At 54.9% G+C, this 17,873-nt stretch overlaps 1 protein-coding gene across 1 annotated transcript in view; it reads left to right on the forward strand.

Annotated features, from left to right (window-relative positions):
* LOC130024615 (CAP-Gly domain-containing linker protein 1-like) overlaps window positions 1-17,873 on the forward strand; it is a 151,000-nt gene that overhangs the window by 120,936 nt on the left and 12,191 nt on the right. The window contains 8 exon segments of the mRNA XM_056115318.1: window positions 2,321-2,336; window positions 2,339-2,494; window positions 2,497-2,516; window positions 2,871-2,974; window positions 4,050-4,188; window positions 4,508-4,966; window positions 7,436-7,651; window positions 14,807-14,959. Coding sequence (XP_055971293.1) covers window positions 2,321-2,336; window positions 2,339-2,494; window positions 2,497-2,516; window positions 2,871-2,974; window positions 4,050-4,188; window positions 4,508-4,966; window positions 7,436-7,651; window positions 14,807-14,959 — 1,263 coding nt within the window.

The following is a 17,873-nucleotide window of genomic DNA, read 5'->3' on the forward strand; positions in this document are numbered from 1 at the left end:
ACAGGAATATAGAAAGATTCTGTGTGACTTCACGGAAGTATACCTCGACAACATAATTCCATAAGTGCACACACAAGCGTTCATACACACAGTCACTCATACATGTACACGTAGTGCATACCGTATATACACAGGCTTATGGGTATACACACACAGGCACATACATGCATAAACACAACGCGCCCTTGCACACAGGTGCGTGTAGACATGCCCACTGGAACATACATGCACACATACATACATGCACACAGGTCCGTGCGTGACCTGTGGAGGCCTCCCGGGTTCATCTGTTGGCTGAGTTGCTCTTCTGAGGTACCAGGCTCCCACAGAGGGTCTGGCCTTGCTGGGATGGAGCCTGGGGCCTTACACACACGCGCCGGGCAGAGGCTTTGGCATCAGCATCCTGAGTTCAGCTCGTGGCCCCGACCTTGCCCAGCCCCTCAGCGCGCGCCTCCCCCCATGCCAGGGGTGCTGCTTTCTCCCTGCTCCGGCGCCTGAACCTCACAGTCTCGTCTCCATGGTTGGCTGAAAGAAGCCCATCGCTCCTGTGCTGGTTTCCTCAGGGAGCTGTCTCGGGCCCAGGAAGCACATGCGTCTGGCCTGCCCCTCCTGCTCAGGTCAGGAGGCTCAGGGAACACCGCTGCCCGCCTCTCCTAGTTTTTATTTTTGCTCTTTGGGATTCACATGGCAGTGCTCAGGGACTCCAGGCGTGGTGCTTGGGGGCTGCTCCCGGTGGAGGGGGGTTGAGCCCGGGTCTTGGTGTTAGACCCCCAAGGCTGCCAAGCTCTTCCCAGCCACCCCTTGAAATCCGAGTTGACTGCAGTTCCCGGGAGCACTGCACATGGCTGGCCCGAGAGCTCGTGTGCTCCTAGAAATTTTAGTTATTATTTTGTTTTGGAGCCACACCCAGGGGTGCTCAGGGCTTATTCCTGGCTCTCTGCTTGGGGGGTGGGGTCACTCCTGATGGTGCTGGATCTTGAACCTCTGCAAGCACCTTCCCCCACCCCCCCCAACAGACTCTTTGGCCCTGGGGAGGGCATTTAATCGGACCAGATATACTTTAAGTGTATCGGGAAATCACGGCCAGGTCCTTACGCAGAGGCAAGGATGATCCTGCTCTCCGGACAATACCAGGTGGCTCGAGAGCTCCCAGCAGGCAAAGCAGCAGAGGACAGACTGGGCCCTGTTGGGCCCGTCGGTCAGGAGGCGTTTGGCAGCAGCTCAGACGATACGGGGAAGCAGCAAGAGAACCTGCGGCTGGACCGCAGCAGGGCGATAGAACAGGGATGGCCGGGCAGGAGCGGAAGTCCTGGCCACCCTTGCCGCAGCCCCCGCCACCGTGTGCCCGAAGAATGAAGATCAGGTCCCGCCTTGTCCCCTCCTGCAGGGGCCGTTGTGCAGAGAGGGATCTGGGTCTGCAGAGCGACCATGAGCGACCACGAGCCCAGGATAGAACGGACAGGACCCCCGGTCCCCGCAGCCCTTCAGCCCACTCCCCTCCCCTCCTCACTGTCTTTGCCTCTTCTCTCCTTCCCTTTGTGCTTGGTCTTTCCCTGAGCTGCCCTTGCTGTCCTGCTCGCTGGGCGTGAGCCCTCACACATTCTCACCCACCACTTTTTCCTTATTTTTCCCTGGACTTTGGCCATGCCCCAGCAATATTCAGGACTTACTCCGGACTCTGCACTCAGGAGTCACTCCTGGTGGGCTCGGGACCCTCTGGGGTGGGTACCTGTTATCCAACTCAGGTCAGCGGCGTGCAAGGCCAGCGCCTTTCCTGCAACTTTATCATTCTAGCCTCTCATTCCCCATTTTCGAAGGCAGATGGCACAGGGGTCTTTTATAGGGTCACACCCAGTGACCCTCGGGGGCACGGGGCCATTCCCAGAGACTAGAGTCTCTGGTTACTGCTATTCAGGCATGGGGCGGGTGCCCGGGAGAGCGAGGTGAGCTGGAAGGAAGAGGAAGAGAGAAGGGACAGGCTACCCTGGGAGACCCTGACGGACCTGCAAGGCTGAAGATGCTGGACCCGGCCTCACGCTCAAGCCAAGGGCGCAGCCTTAAGAAAGCTCAGGCCAGAGCGGGCTGTGGAGGGGGCTGCCTCCTGCTCTGCAGAAGAGTCTCTGGATTCCCACGAGGCCCGAGGTCAGTGGAGCCCAGGTCCCGTCCAAGGATCTTCGGGAAGGTTTCAAGACGTTTCTGCTAAGAGTCGCTGGCCCATATGCAAGGATGCAGCACTGCTCCATGTGCTTTGCCGAGGATCACCGCGTGCATGCCCGTGTCAGCCGCCCCCATCCCCTTCATGTCTCTTTTTCCTTTGTAGTTGCCAGAAACTTCCTCCACTATGCCCACAAGATCTCCAGCACCACCGCCCTCCAGGAGGCGCTGAAGGAGAAGCCGCAGCACATTGAGAAGCTGCTGGCTGAGCGGGACCTGGAGCGGGCGGAGGTGGCCATGGCCACAAGCCACGTGGGGGAGATAGAGCAGGAGTTGGCCCTGGCCGGTGCGGGCACGACCAGGTGACGTCTGTGCAGATAGCAGTGCCGGGGCCGAGAGACGCCTGCGGTAGAGGCTGGGTGTGAGCTTGGTGCAGGCGGTGCAGGGTGAGGCGGTGGGTCCCTGTCTGCCGTCGTTGCGGTGGCGTCCGGCACGTGGTTTGATCGCATGCTCCTTCTACTCGCTCCGTGGGGGTATAGGGAGTGCCGAGTTGTCCGCGCCGGTGCTTTTGTGGTGTGGTTCCCCTCTGACCTTCCAGAAACACCGCAGCTTAGGTGGGAGATGCGTTCAGCTTGCCGCGGTGACAGGTGGCGGTGCCAGCCCACAGAGGGTTGTCGGGGGCAGGCGAGGCCACTCACGCACCGTTGCTTCTACAGCACGTTCTGGAGCTGGAGGCCAAGAACGACGAGCTGCGGGCCATGTTGGAAGCAACCGACTGGGAGAAGGTGGAGCTGCTGAAACAGCTGGAGGAGGAGAAGAGGTGAGGCCGTGCCCGGAGCTGGGGGCTCCCTCGGGTGGGGCACTCCTGGCCTTCCAGGGCTGTGAGAACCAGAAACCAACGGGTGCCCAGTCTGAGCACGGCCTCACCGGGAGGGCTGCGGGGGGGAGCTCAGTGGAGCCAAGCCACCCCCGTCCCTCCCTGCTGTGTCCACCTGGCCTGGTATTCAGGAGGCCTGTGCTGGGTGGCAAGGAACTGTCCTAACCCAGTTGGGCCCTCTGGGAATCCCTGTGGTTAAGTCCCAGTCGGGAGGAAACCCACAGTACCCATGGGGCACGACAGCAGACAGACAGGGCTCAGACTAGGCTGCAGACAGACAGACACGGGGCTCAGGCCGGGCTGCAGACAGGCGGACGCGGGGCTCAGGCCTGGCTGCAGACAGATGGACACGGGGTGCTAGCCGAGACTGCCTTTTCAGATGGGCTCCCGGCAGTGTGGTGCCCAGGGGCACTGCCAGTGCCTGGCTCAGCTCCTCAGCTCCACATGCCGACTCGACACGTCCCCTGGGAGCCCCTCCGCCCGCCCCTGCCCCCGAGTCGTTGGCTGCTTCTCCCTTAGGGGCTCAGTTGTTGTCCCAATGTGGGGACAGGCGCTGGCTGCGAGGGACTGGCATGCGCCGCGGGTCAGTTTTTAACCACCTCTGTTAGCTGCGAGGCAGAAAGGGTTGATATGACACTGCACCTGGCGTTTGCTCGGCCTAGCTTCCTCCTGTAGCCTGTGGGTCCCACCCAGTGTTCGAAGCTGAGGGGACTCGCTGACTTTCTTTTTTTTTCTTTTTGGGTCAACCCAGCGATGCTCAGGGGTTACTCCTGCCTCAGCACTCAGGAATTACTCCAGGCATTGCTCTGGGGTCCATAGTGGTATGCTGGGAATTGAACCCGGGTCGGCCACGTGCAAGACAAACGCCCTGCCTGCTGTACTCTCGCTCTGGCCCTCCCCGACTCTCTCAGCCCTCCTGTGTGTGGAGCCGGGGGCTGGGTCAGGCGCATCTACAAGATGGTGGCCCTCATGGGGGGCAGCAGTGACGTCCCTCACAACGTCTCTCTCTCCCCCACAGGAAAGTGGAGGACCTCCAGTTCCGAGTCGAGGAGGAGTCCATCACCAAAGGCGACCTGGAGGTAAAGCCCGGGCAGGTCCCGGAGGCTTGCAGGGTGCAGGCAAGGATGCGGGGCGGCCTGGCCGACCCCGCCGGGACCACTTCTGCTGGAGACTCCGAATCAGACAGGGATACCTGGGGTCATGCACCTGGCAGGGCCCGGCTGACACATCTCTGCTCCTTGGGGCTGGAGGCTGCTCTTGATGAGCGTTTTTCTCTCGTTCTGACAGTCGGGTCTATGCCTTTGCCTCAGCTTTGATTTTCAGTCGAGCAGCACAAATCAAATCCTTTAGAACCCCATTTTTTGGAAGCTTTTCCTTAAAACAAGAAGAAGCAAAGAGTCAGTTTGGAAAAGAAAAATTTCTATTTCTGCTTCTTTTCCTTCCTGTTTTAAGTTCATGGAAATTTTGTTTTCCCACCAGAAGGAGGTAAAGGCCCTGCAGGCGGCCTCTGAGAAGCTTGCCAATGAGAACGAGGGCCTGAGGACCAAGCTGGACCATGCCAACAAGGAGAATGCGGACGTGATCGCCCTGTGGAAGTCCAAGCTGGAGACGGCCATCGCCCCGCACCAACAGGCCATGGGCGAGCAGAAGGCATCCGTGAGCCAGGGCGTGGGCGCCGAGGCGGCCGAGCTGGCCGAGCTCAAGGTGCAGATCGAGAGGCTACAGTTCGAGTACCAGCAGGAGGTGGAGAGCCTGAAGGCCCAGCAGGCGGCTGAGCGTGCAGCACACGCCTCCGAGCTGCAGACGCTCAGGTCGCGGCTGTTCAGGACAGCCCAGGAGCAGAAGAACAGCCTGGAGGCCGCACGGGCCAAGCTCGAGCAGATCGAGGACCAGCACCTGGTGGAGATGGAGGACGCCCTGAACAAGCTGCAGGAGGCGGAGACGAAGGTAAAGCACCTGGACGGGTTGCGGGCCGTGTGTAGTCAGCAAGCCCAGGCCCTGGCCAATGCCACGGCACAGCTGGAGGCCACCCAGCAGAAGCTCTTGCAGCTCGATGGGCTCTGGAAGGCCAGTTCCGAAGGTCAATTGGGAATGGAGAAGCTCAGGCAGCAGCTCCAGGTGGCTGAGCGGCAGATTCAGGAGTTAGAGAATGCAAAGCGGGCCGAGAGCTGCAGGTTGGTACTCGGGCGCCCTTGCCCACTTCCACGCTCGCTCCCTGCATGCTGTGTGTCAGTCTGCTCGCCGCCGTGTTCCGGCTTGGTGCTGACAGGTCTCCCGGTCACGTCCCGTGCGGTTCCCTCTGAGGGGACTGAGAAGGTGTCGGCACGATTCTGGGGCTGTCATTGGTTCCCAGCATCCGGATGCCGTGCTAGCCTTGGCCCCGGCTAATCGGGCCCGTCTGGGGTCTTTCTGAAATAGAGAATTCTTCACGAGGCCAGTGAGAAAACAAGATAGGAGCCCCCAGAGCAAACTCTGCCCCCGCCCCTTGGGCCCGCTGCATACTCGCCGAGTTCGCCCAGACACTTGGACTCGAGTAAGGCCGCGAGGCTCTTTCCCTGACCTTGCTGACCACCTGCTCGTGTGACGGGCTTTGCCCTCCTCTCCCCGGGGCGCCTCAGTTCCCAGCTGGTGCTCGATGCCTCTGAGCCTCTGAGCTCCCTCAGGGCTGGTAACGTGGCCCATCTTGGTATTTCTCATTGCCAGCCCCTCCCTCCCTGCAGCACAAGCCCCCACCCAGCCCTGCAGAGATTTCATCCCTTTCAGCCTCTAAGGGGTGCTTGGGCCAAGTCCGCCTTCCCGCATGGCCCTCTGCTGGCCACGGGCATGGACTCTCATGGTAGCCCTGACACTGGGGAAGGACGAGACAGTGAGATCTGGGCCAAGCCGAGGAAGCTGCAGTTCTCACCAAGTTCCCTCGAGAGATGCCCTTTTCCTCCTATAGGATTGTCGTGTCAGGGACGCTCCCTCACCCCCAGCGCCCCCCACGCTGGGCACTTTGTTGGAGAAACTTCTCTGTTGGCCAAGATGGAAGGGCTGTGGGCTTTGTAGACAGGACTGACAGACATAACAGAAGGGCCCTGAGACCCCCGGGAGTTCCTCTCAGGGCTCAGGACTCCTTGGCTGGCATTCCAGAAACACCGGCTGAAACAAATGGAATCAATTCCTAGGACACAGCAGGGGATAGCTGACCCACTTGTTCGCATCAAGATGTAACAAACGTCAAGTTCTGGTGACTGCTGTCTAGTGTATTAGAGGGTCTTCATTTTAAATTTCATATTGAAACCCCTCAAACTTTTAAAGTCACAGAAAAGAAACTACAAGAAAGTAAATCTTGGGGGCCGGAATGATAGTACAATGGGAAGGGCATTTGCCTTGCATGCGGCCCACGTGGGTTCGATCTCCATCATCCCATAGGGTCACTGTCATTGTCACTGTCCTCCCGTTGTTTATCGATTAGCTCAAGCGGACCCAGTAGCGTCTCCATTGTGACACTTGTTACTGTGTTTGTCATATCGAATACGTCACGGGGAGCTTGGAAGGCTTTGCCGTGCAGGCGAGATACTCTCAGTGAGCTGGCCGGGTTACTGCCAAGGAGAAATTCCTGAGCACTTAGGGTGACCTAAAAGGACAAAAGAGAAAAAAAAAAAGATAACCTTTTCTTCCCTTCCTCCCCTCCCTTTCCCTTTCTTCCCTGTTTCCTCCCTCCCTCTTTCCTATGCTTAGCCTCCCTCCTCCCTTGCTTACTTCCCCCATTGGTGCTGCAGTTCCAACTCGGGCCTGGTGTATACTCCAGTCCTTTGTGCCGTCTCCTCGCCCCTGGAAAGTCAGTCTTTCTCAAAGGCTTTCTTATTTTCTGGTCACTCCAAAGTTAGGTCTAGAAAACGCCTCTGTTTGGGCTGTTTCAATAACCACTAGACAGTCATCACCAGAACTGCCGGCGCCAAGGCCTTGGCTTCACGAGCTTCAGGCAATCACACTCACCTCACGCCTCTGTTCTTCGGGGTTGTGTTGGGTCATGGGCTTCTCATACGTGTTTTCTGTTTTGTTTTCCCCTTCCCATTCCTGTTTGTCTCCTTGGTCCATTCACTCCATCCTTGTGACTCTGGTAGGCCGATAGCCTGGCCGAAGAGCTGCAGGGGAAGGGGCTAGCGCTTCGTAGTCTTCAGGAGAACTTGAACGAAAGCGGCCGAGCTGAGGGGCCGTGTGTGTGCGCGCGTGTGAGTGTGCATGTGTGTTTTTTGTGTGCATGCTGGTGAGCAGAGCAGAGGGGCCGTGTGTGTGCGGGTGTGTATGTTTGTGTGTTTGCGTTGTGTGTGTGTGTGTGTGTGTGTGCTCGTGTGTGTGCGTGTGTGCTGGGAGCGGGCAGGGGGCCGGCTGCTGACGGTGGCCCTTGGCTCCCCGCAGGAGGAGAAGATGGACGTGAGCCGCAGCCAGTGCCAGGCTCTGCAGGCCGAGCACACCAAGGCCAGAGTGGAGAGCCAGGGGCAGTACGAGGAGGCGCTGCAGGCCCTGCAGAAGCTGCTGCTGCAGGCGGAGGAGAAGCTGCAGGCAGCGGAGGCGGAGAACGGGAGCCTGCTGCGACAGGTGGCCGAGCTGAAGTCGCAAGCCGATAAGGCCAAGGTGGGTGGGCGCAGGGCAGCACCGCGGCTGATGGCGGCCGTCTCGGGGTCGGGCTCTGTTGGGGGGCCTCGGCCTGCAGCCGCAGACACTTCCCCCACCTGGCGGCGGCTGTGAGAGCAGGAAGGGGGTTGCTCCCGGGGCGCCCGGCAGAGCATGCGGAAGCCCAGGGACCCCAGCTTGGGTTTTCCGTTTTGTTTTGAGCTTGTTCAGTAAGTTCAGGCCTTCGTGTTTTCACTTGATTGCTCAAAGGCATTTTTTAGTGTGTATCAGAGAAATGTTAAGGTTTGAGGCTCAGTGGAGAGAAATAGAGCGGCTGGAACTAGTGCAGCAAGAGGGCACTTGCTGTGCACGTGACCCACTGGGGATCCCCAGCATCCCCCATGGTCCCCCAAGCACCCAGGAGGAAGCCGTGACCTCTCCGGGTGTGAACCCCAAAACAAAAAGGAAAAGAATGTACACACACATATATGTGTGTACATACATAACATGTACCTATGTGTCCATCTTTATATACATATAACAAGTGCATTTGAATACATATGTACGTATTTGGATACATTTTTAGTTTTACATGCTTTATATCATGTATAGTTTATATATTAATGTGTATGCGTATACATATATGTGCTTGTATGTATATGTGTGTATACATATCTATAAGCCAATGGAAAGAAAACGGAAGCGGGGTTACATCAGAGGAAACCAGGGCTGCTGAGTGGCGGCCGTGGCCTGTGTGTGTGTTGGTGCCCGGCCTCTTTCAACCACGCACCACAGCCAGGGCTACGTCTCCTCTCTGGACCACGTGCACGGCCCAGTTCTGTGGCCAGCAGCGTCGTGTGCATGCTCAGGTCAGTCCCATTCCGGTAACATGGCCGTCAGCGGTCAGCTTCCCAGCACATGCCAGTAGCCTGCTGCGGCTCATGACTGCTGAGCTGGACAGAGAAGATAGCCCTTGCTGCAAAAAGTTCTGGAAAGTACATGGCGGTTCAACTGTGGTGTGCATTGAGACTCAGAACTGAAAACGCACAACCCGTTGCTGCCAGGCAGGGAGAGCAGGTGAGGGAGACCCTGACCCGTGTGCGGCCAGTCCTCCTGGAGCCCCTCGGACCCTCCCAAATGACTGCAAACACTGCCCTCCCTTTGCTCATCGATTGGCTCGAGCGGGCCCACTAATGTCTCCATTTTGAGACTTATTACTGTGTTTGGCAAGCAAAAACTGTTGGCTTCAGTCTCCAAAGCTTGGTGGATTCGTCTGGATTTTCTATAAAGTGGATAACTTTTGGGACTAAGTCCATTTCCTGCCTCTGTTTGTCCCTGTGAAAATCGTTTGACAAGCAGTGGTTGCTTTTCCCTTCCCCTCCTGCACAAAGTTCCAAAACAAAATACTTTTTGTAGTTCTTTGAATTGTATTGAAAACTAGTTTTTGAATGCATCCCTTCTAGGACAGAGTGATGGATTTTATAATAGAAGAATTGAAGTGGGGGGAAAAATCTTATGCCCCAATGTCAAGATCCAACTGTACTTACACCTTCCAGGGAGCTGTCAGGAAACATTTCAGACGGCATTTCAAAAATCAAATCGGCTGATAGTAGAATGGGTAGGGTACTGCCTTGTACTCGGCCAACCCGGGGTTGATCCCCAGCATCCCGTATGGTCCTCCGGCCCTGCCAGCAGTGATCCCTGAGCACAGAACCCTGAGCGAGACCCGAACACCAGCAGGTGTGGGGCCCCCATCCACAAAATAGGCAGGTAGTTATGTTGACCCTAAGAACCTAACTGTGTTTGAGCCTCTCCATCCTGCGTGTGTGTGCGTGTGTGTGTGTGTGTGAGTGTGTGCACGTGCGCGTATACATGCGTGTGGAGGTAAGACTACTCTGCCATTTTCATTTCTGGTATTTAGGCCACATGAAGTGCTTGGCTTGCTTGTGCCCACTTGATCTCATTCTTGTTTCCATTCTTCCCCGCTTTTTGTTTCTGCAGTCCTTAACTTGCTTATTAAGCTCGGCCAAAGAAGAGATGGAGCTGATGTCAGAGGATCGCAGGGCTCTGAGGTCAGAGAATGAATTGCTGGTGAAGGAGAAGCTCTGTCTGAAGTCCGAGAGAGGGTGGTTTCAATTGAAACTCAGAGAAGCGGAGGCCAAAAACTCTTCGCTGCGGGAAGAGCAGAGGAAGCTCTGGCTGTTGAACCAAGCGATTCGCTTGGATAAGGAGAAGGTCATCGAGGCCAGGTGGGCCGCGGAGAAGCTCTGCCAGCAGGAGCGGCTGGACCGAGAAGCCCTCGAGGCGGAGAAAGAGAAAGTGCTGGAAGAGGGCAGGGCGGTGCAGGAGGAGCTCCAGAGGGTGGGCACGGAGAAGGACGCACTGCAGGTCGCCAAGCTGGGGCTGCAGGCCCTGGTGGAGGAGCTGCAGATGAGCAAGAGCAGCCTGGTGGCCGAGTGCAAGAAGGGCCTGGAGGAGAGGGGCCAGCTGGAGGAGCATGTCAAGAAGCTGGTTCTGGAGAACCTATCTCTGGCCAAGGACAAGGACAACATCATCCAGAAGCTGCAGTGCTCCTACGAGGAGCTGGCTCGGGATCAGAAGTCGCTGGTGCAAGAGATCGAGGAGCTCACGGCTGAGAAGGAGGAGGCCGCCCGCGTGGAGTCGGCCCTGCGTGAGCAGCTGAACAGCCTTGGCGCCGAGAAGGAGCTGCTGGGCCAGAAGGCCACTAAGCTCCAGCGGCAGCTGCACTGGCTGCTGAAAGACCAGGCGCTGCTGGAGGCGCAGCAGACCGAGCTGCTGGCCGAGCGGGAGGCGTCCCTGCAGGCCCTGGTCTCCCTGGAGGACACCAGGAACACCAACGCGATGATGCAGAGTAAGGTGGGTGATGGTAGTGACCAGGGCTGTGTAGGCCCGGCCTCAGGCCTGAGAGAAACCATATCCTGGGCCATAGTGATAGCACAGCGGGGAGGGCGTTTGACTTACACACCGAATTCCCAGGTTCAATCCCCAGCATCCCATATGGTCCCCTGAGCACCGCCAGGAGTAATTCCTGAGTGCAGTGCTAGGTGAGCCAGTGCCCTCTGACCTCACAGCCACACTTTCCTGGGCTCGAGTGACTGCTGACAGCCTGAGCTGTTCCACCCTAGCCAGGAGTGATCCCTGAGCACAGAGCTAGGGTTTAGTCCCTACCCCACCGGGTGTGGCCCCCAAACAAACCAAACTGACTACCCACAAAGGTTCTAGATAAGCATGTATACATACACAGACATGTATATATGTATATATGCGTGTATGCTTCAAAAGAGTCGGGGAATATCTACCATTTAAAATATCCGAGAATGATGCCGGAGCAATAGCATAGCAGGTAGGGTGTTGGCCTTGCACATGGTCAACCCAGGTTCCATCCCCGGCATCCCATATGGTCCCCGAAGCACCGCCAGGAGTACTTCCTGGGTGCAGAGCCTGGAGTCACTCCTGAGCAACGCCGGATTGTGACCCAAAAAGCCCCCTCCCCAAATTAATTGGTTCATTAAAATAACAGAAGCCAAAAAGAGGGAAGCTGAGGAAGAAGGGGCTGTGCTCCCCTGGCGCCCATGAGAACCAGGGGCCTCGCACATGCTGCCGGAACCCCACCCCCACACGCTCCCAGCACAAGAGGTGATGCTTAAGGAGTGAGAGGCCCCATGGACAAGGACACATCCCTTCAGTCAAGGGGTCATGTCCTTGCCAGAGCCCTCCAATGCCCTTCCTCTTGCTGCTCTCCCAGAACCTGGGCTTCGCGCTCCCATCACATTGGCAAATCTTCACTTTGCCAGAGTTGAACACCACTTTGGAGGGCTTCTTCCCTGCCAGGAAGGTTCAGTCGCAAATGGAAATGCCCACTAGCATGTGGCTGTCCCAGCCTCATTGCGCATGCTCTAGGCCCAGAGCTGGGGGAGTCTGGTCCTCTGGGCCCCCTTCCTGCTTCTTGCTCCTGTCGAGGGAGACAGCTGGGTGGGGTCCTCCGGGGTTTGCACACTTGGCTGCAGTCCAGTGCCCGCACCTACCATCACCAGGCTCGGGTCTGGCCTGCAGCAGGAGTCAGCGTTGGGGCCTCCTTGATGTCTCTCCTTCCCCAACCCCCCTTCCATCCCACCCGGGTCTGCAGCGCTTTATCGTTTGAATCCTCTCCAAGGAAGGGGACCATCTGGGTCCCAGTGCCCTGAGGAGTTCCCGCACACCCTCACTTCCTGCACTTCTGCACTTAACAGTGGGCTGAAGTGAACTTTGCACGTGGGCTGTGCAGGTGGACCCTGTATGGGCTTGTTGGGAACTGAACATTTCCATGTTTTGTTTTGTTTTGTTTTGTTTCAGCTGGAGGAAGAGAGATCTGTGTTTCTTGGCTGTAGTGTGGGATGGCCTGGGCACTCTCAGAGACTGGCCATCAGAACTTGCCCTGAGGGAGAAAAAGAATCAGTCTGTTTTTCTGGTTTTATTTACACTTTCTTTGGGGGCCACACGTGGCGATACTCCAGGCTTCCTCCTGGCTCTGCACTCATGAATCACTCCTGGCTGCTCTCCGGTGGCCCCAATAGGATGCCAGGGATCAAACCTGGGTTGGCTGCGTGCGAGGCAAGCACCTTTCCCGCTGTGCTATCACTCAGACCCAACGCGCCCGCCAGTTTTCAAGTGAAACATGAATGTTTGTGCCTACAGTCATGCTTACTTTTGTAAAGTGGGATTTCCCCTGCCCCATTCATTTGAAAGAAGTGAGTCTGTCTTTGTCTCCCTGCTCTTAGAGGAACCAAGGGGTACCAGCATCTCCTCCTGGGGTCTTCCCTGGGCACCCGGGAGCTTGCGCTCAGGAAGGGAAAGGGGAGCTCTGGCTGCCTCCAACCCTGGGGCGGGGACTGGAAGCGGGGCCCAGCCTCCTCTGTGGCGGGCTCCCATGGCTCCCGCAGATGGCTCACCGTCTCACGCTCTCCTTGAACACAGATTGATTTCCTGAATTCCGTGATTGTGGACCTCCAAAGAAAGAATCAGGACCTCAACATGAAAGTGGAGATGATGTCCGAGGGGGCTCTCAAAGGGAACGGGGACGACCTCAACAATTACGACAGCAACAACTTCGGCCCGGCCACCTCATTCTCTGCACTGTGCAGAAATCTCCAGCAGTTCCTGGATTAGATAGCAAGTACTTGTGAAACACCTAAAATAACCAATTTACTGTCTTTACAAAGTTTACTTTTTTTCCACTGTGGTTTTAGATGAATGTATGATGAGAAATTCAACATTAATAATTTTGGATTTTCTTATCACAAAAAATTAAATGAAGGACCTGAACCATCAGAAGGTGATCATCCAGTCTGAATGTATTTATCTTCATTTGTATGTTTTCTAGTTCTGTAAAACGTGATAAATAATGTATCATCAGGGCTACATGTATTATAAGAACTTCTATAATTGTATATATGCTTTTGATGTATTTTCCTCTGGAGATTATCAAGTGTCTCACCAGTGAAAGATCGTAATCCATTGACATTTTGAGTAATAAACACGATTGAAATTGTTTCACAAACTATGTAAAGCAGTATTAAAATTTGAGCAAACAATGTTCTATATCTACTTGAATAAAATTATTTCCTTTTTGCCAGTGATAACTGATTATTCTCCGGTTTATTTATAAAAGATTTTTGGCTAGCAATCACGAACTATAGAGTCAAATAAGTCAAAGAGTTGCTACAATGGAATTCTGATACACCAATTTCTTTTAGTTTCTTTATGTTTGTGCCACACCTGGTGATGTCTTAGGGATTATTCATGGCTCTGCACTCAGGAATCACTCCTGACAGTGCTTGGCAGACTATACGGAACGTCAGAGATTGAAGCCAGATTGGCCAAAGCACATGCCCTACCAGCTGAACTATTGCTCTGTGCCTGTATACCATTTTCTTAAAAGTGTTTATCTTGGGCTAAAGAGGTAGTACAGTGAGTAGGGTTCTTACCTTGCATGTGGCTGATCTGGGTTCAATCGCAGGAATCTCATCCAGTCATCTGTGCCCTGGTAGGAGCAGTCTCTAAGTGCAGAGGCAAGAGTAAACTGTAAGAAGCACTGGGTTGGGGGTATGGTGCCACCAGCAGGTCAGTCTGTAGCTGTGAGGCGAGTGCATCAGCAGCCTGATGGCGCCTTCAGACTTCCAGGTCCCCCCAAATTGCTGCCATGCCTTGGGTCATACCCCAAAAACTTGGGGCAGAGTTTACCAAGAAAGTAAACAGGCAAAAGTTACATACATAGCACAGAGGGTAGGGCGTTTGCCCTGCACGCTTCCTACACGGCCAACTAGAGTTTGATTCTTCCGCCCCTCTCGGAGAGCCTGGCAAGCTACCTAGAGTATGTCACCTGCATGGCAAAGCCTGGCAAGCTACCTGTGATGTATTCGTTATGCCAAATACAGTAACAAGTCTCACAATGTTACTGAGGAAAATTGATAAATTGATGAACAATGAGAAGACATTGACAGTGACATAAAATAAGAAGGGAGCCTGAGGCTAGTCAGGGTCGAATACACAGTATCCCACTGTTTCTTTCCTTTTGTTCCCACCTGCAGTGCTCAGGGCACGACTCTGGGGGTGCTGGGGGCGTGGTTCTGTGGCCTGTGAGGAAGGCTGCGCTCCTGCTCCTCCTGCATCTCTCAGCCTCCTGCCCCGCCTGCCTCCCGCAGCCCTCCTCCCAGTTAAAACTGTGAGTTCCGGGGGCGGGGTGGGTGACTCTGGTGCCTGATCCAGGAGCTTGGAATCAAATCCGTGGACTCAGACCTGCAAGGCCGGTGCTCCGCCGCCCAGTTACACCCCTGCCCCCCACCTTTATCTATTTAGCTTGCCCACTCCTCCCATCTTGTTTTTTTTTTCAAAATATTTTGTTTGACGTGCACACCCTGGATCTCGAGTCCAACCCCTGGCTCTGCGCTCAGGGTCACTCCCAAGTCCCCTTGGGGCGTCCTTAGGGTGCGGGGGGGGGGGGGGTGGATCCTGGTAGGCCTCGTGCAAGACAAGCGCCCTCCCCGCAGTAAATCGATTCTAACCCCGATGGACATCGCTCGGATGGAAGATGCCTGGGACCCCACAGGCCTGTTTGGATGCCTCGGGCCCCTACGCAGCGGTTCACCCATTCCCTGCTGGCCGTCTGCGGTATCGCAGTTCGGAGCCTGTGTGGTCTCTTTGCCGCGGTGCGCCCACCCTCTGCTGGCCGTCTGCGGTATTGCAGTCTGGAGCGCGTGTGGCCCCTTTGCCGTGGTGGTCCCGCCCCCTGCTGGCCGTCTGCGGTATCGCAGTATGGAGCGTGCGTTCAAGGTGGGAGGTCTGTGAGTTGCGTGTGCGCCTGCAAACCCACCCAGCCTTCCTCCCACGGGTGCAGTCGCTGAGCCCACCCCTGCTTGCACCTACGGGAACCATAGTGACATTATGGACCTGAAAGGAGGAGACACAGGATGGAAGGACTCTTCCGTGTCTTTGGGCTCATAGATACCAGGAGTAACAGTGACACTCTCTGTGACTGTCCACAGCGCCCCAGCTGCCCAAAGCTCACCGTGGTTGTCGTAGACTCTTTCAACAATCATTTATACTCTTAGAAACATGGGGCCGGAACGATAGCACAGTCAGAGGATTTAATCCTGACTCTGCATTCAGAAGTCGCTCCTGGAAGGCTTAGGGCACACCTGTGGGATGATGGGGCTCTAGCTCCAGCCAGCCTCGTGCAAGGGAAACCCTCTACCCAATATGCTCTCTCCAGAACCTTCCTACTATGGTTCTTCCTTCCTTAGGAAGGGTTCTTTGGATATTGTTTTTGTATTTTTTTCTTTTTTGGTCAAAACTGCCCAGCTCGGGGGTTCTTCCTGGCTCCGCACTCAAGAATTACTCCCAGCGGTGCTCAGGGGACACTATGGATGCTGGAAATCAAACCGGGGTTGGCCGCGTGCAAGGCAACCCTCCTCGCTGTACCATGCTCTGGGTCCAGGCTCTGCAGAAGCGTCTTGAAGATTAGGGGTTAAGAGTCAGCTGAAGGGTTGCAGCAGAACCTAGAAAGGGAAGCCGTCTGAGCCCTGCCCTGTTCTGGCTCAGCTACTTCCCATCCTCTCAAGTCTCCACGCGTCCCCCAGCTCAGAGGCTCTCTCAGACCAGACAGTCTGAGTGTTCTGGAGCTTCAGTACATAGGCCCTTGGTGAATTATTGGGTCAAGCCCTGGGCAAATCCGGGGAGGTCTGGAAGATGCAACCTTTGTTTACTTTGGTTTCCCTTGACAAATGACCTTCACAACCTGAGTGATTTAGCGACTTTCCCAAAAGTGCTTCCTTCACAGAACCAAGAAAACTTCCCAGGGCTGGAGAGATAGTATTGGGTGAAGGTGCTTGTCTTGCTGGTGACCCTGAGTACAGAGCCAGAAGTAGCCTTGAGCATGGCTGGTGTGCCCCAAACTCCCTCCCCACGGAAACCAATCAGACAACAAAAGAAGCAAAGATAAATTAGAAAAAGCCCTTGCTGGGGTTCCCTGTGCTAGGAATAAGGGTAAATAAAGAATACGATTTTGTACTATAAATCACGGTATCAGGGAATTAGCTAAACAGGTTGGGGTGCAGGCTTGCTTCCCAGTATTCATGGTCCCGGAGTATAGCCGGGCGCAGTGCTTGAGCACTAAGTTGGGAGCTGCCACGAAGGACTGCTGGGGGTGGCCACATATTCTGGCCACACCACTGGGAGCTGTGGGGGGGTGTATGTCAGTATTAGAAAGGAGAGAAAGCACTGGGGCTTAGTTGGTGATTTGGGGGAAGGGTCTGAGGCATTGGAGGCTGTGGTTGGTATCAACCTCAGGGGATTGGACCCATGCCGGTATGTGCTCTACGATGAAGCCACACACCCCCATCTCTCAATACACTTATCTGGTTCTAAGGAGAGGCGAGACTCAGCTATCACTGCAAAGAAGCAGCAGTTTCCGATGTTGGCGGCGATAGAGGGAAAGTGGGCTTTCATCGGTGGCACTAGGCTCCTGTTGGTTTGTTGCTGGTTTGCTGCATTTTTCCAGAGTCTCAGGGAAACATGATCTGGGCTTGGAAGTCTGTGGAACTGTTTATGTCTAAAAGAACAGCATGAGCCAGAGAGAATTACAGAAGGCAGGACTCTTGCTTTGCACGCAGCTGACCTTGGTTCTATCCCCTGCACCATATGTGGTCCCTGATTCCTGCCAGGAGTGATCCCTGAGCACACCCTCCCAAACAAAACAAAACAAAAACAAGACCAAATATGTTTTCTCTGTCAAATAGATTGTTTTCTTCTAGGACCTCAAGTAACTTTGATAGGTCATTGTAAAAAGTCCAAATCTGGGGTAATTTTTATTCTTGGCTGTAGTTGAGGAGTGGTAAAAGTTTCTTTTTCTTTTTTATTGGGGGGGAGGGGAGTGAGCACTCGTGGCAGGGGTCAGAGGACCTGGGGATGGAACCCAATTGTGTTCAAGGCCATCACCTTACTGAATGTACTGTCTCTCTAGCTCCCAAAGATTTTTCAGAACTTCTAGGACCTCAAGTAACTTTTGCACCAAGGAAGTCATATGTAGGCTGGAGAGATAGAACAGGGCTTAAGGTTCTTGCCTTATGTGGGCCCAATCCCAGGTTCATCCCCCACGCCTCGTGTGGCTCCCTGGGCATCACCAGGAGCAATCCTTGAGCACAGAATGAAAAATAACTCTTGAGCACTCTGTTGTCAAGTATGGCCCCCTCCACACCCCAAGTGGAAACAAAATGAAGTAGTAGATAGATTGTCAGCAGGAACCCTGGGCAATGACTTCTTGGGAAGTAATGAAACCAAGATGGGGTTTGAAGAAGTGACTCTTTCTCCAACTCTAAAGTAGAAAAACATATTATGGCTGGACCCACTTTGTGGACACAGGAACTAAGGCCTGATAAGACTCTAACTGGCACCAGCCCAGGTCCAGTAAAGGCTGGACCCCTTTTTGGAAAGAAGATACAGCAGAAGAATGTGATAGGAAATGAAGAAGGACCATCGAAAGTTTCAAATGTTGGGGCCCAAGCTATAGCACAGCGGGAGGGCCCTTCCTTGCACAGGGCCGACCCCAGTCCGATCCCAAGTGGTCATCCGAGCCCCACTAGGAAAGATTCCTGAGTGTAGAGTCAGAAGTAAATCCTGAGTACCACGGGGTGTGGTCCCAAAACAAAAACAAGCAAACTGAAAATTAAACAAAACAAAACAACAATAC

Source organism: Sorex fumeus, unplaced genomic scaffold (assembly GCF_029834395.1).
Source record: "Sorex fumeus unplaced genomic scaffold, SorFum_2.1 ptg000029l, whole genome shotgun sequence".
Lineage (NCBI taxonomy): Eukaryota > Metazoa > Chordata > Mammalia > Eulipotyphla > Soricidae > Sorex > Sorex fumeus.